This window comes from Eimeria tenella, genomic scaffold (genome assembly GCF_000499545.2).
Source record: "Eimeria tenella Houghton genomic scaffold, Eth_scaff2479, whole genome shotgun sequence".
NCBI classification, from domain to species: Eukaryota; Apicomplexa; class Conoidasida; order Eucoccidiorida; family Eimeriidae; genus Eimeria; species Eimeria tenella.
The window spans coordinates 1,987-2,735 of record NW_013542344.1 but is presented as its reverse complement, the minus strand read 5'-3'; the positions used below and the strand labels follow the sequence as shown (position 1 = coordinate 2,735).

At 64.0% G+C, this 749-nt stretch overlaps 1 protein-coding gene across 1 annotated transcript in view; it reads left to right on the top strand.

Moving 5' to 3' along the window:
* Positions 1-30: 30 nt before the first annotated feature.
* The window catches only part of ETH_00041470 (uncharacterized protein), a gene marked incomplete at both ends in the record, with an annotated part of 2,478 nt that continues 1,759 nt past the window's right edge, over positions 31-749 (top strand). The window contains 2 exons of the mRNA XM_013375017.1: positions 31-367; positions 608-744. Of these exons, the coding sequence (XP_013230471.1) occupies positions 31-367; positions 608-744 (474 nt within the window). The remainder of the gene's footprint in view (positions 368-607; positions 745-749) is intronic.

Below are 749 nucleotides of genomic sequence, written 5' to 3'. Positions count from 1 at the left end.
TCCGTGCTGCTGCTGCTGCTGCTGCTGCAGGAGGGCGCTGGCGCGCGTGCTGTCCTCGCTGGAGACTTCTATAAAGCGCACAACAATCCCAAGCGACCCGGGAGCAGCACGAGCTGGGGGCTACACAGTGGAGTGCAGCAGCAGCAGCAGCAGCAGCAAAGTGCTGCCGATGGAGGCCTTTGCGGACGGGCAAGAGGACGAAGAGCTGAGGAAGCCTTTCCCGCAGTGTCTGCACGAGCTGCTGCTGCAGCAGCAGCACCAGAAGCAGCTGCTGCCCAGGAGGCACCCCCTAGCTGCTGCTGTGCAGAATCTGCTGCCTTCTCTTTTTGACTTCCTCGTGCGGCTGCAGCAGCTTTGGACGGAGGAGGTGAGAGAGACGCCGCTGAGACGCCGCTGTTTCTGTTGCTGCTGCTGCTGCTGTTTCTGCTGTTGCTGCCGCTGGTGCTGCTGTTTCTGGCTGCGGCGACGCGGCTGCTGCTGCAGCGGTTTGCTTCGCCGCTCTGGCGTTTCTGCAGCTGCTTTTTTCGCCGTTGCCGCCGCCGCCCCCGATGCTGCTGCTGCTGCTGCTGCTGCTGGACGGGGCTGGTTGCTGCGCTGCTGCGGGCAGGTGAGCGACGCCAGCTTCCCCTACTTGCGGGAGCTGCTGGAGCCTGGAGCTGATGAGTTCTTAGCAGTGCAGGGAACTGCTTCTGCACTAGCTGGAGACGGGGCAGCGTTGTCGCGAGCTGTGCTGCTGGCGTTCCCGTGCC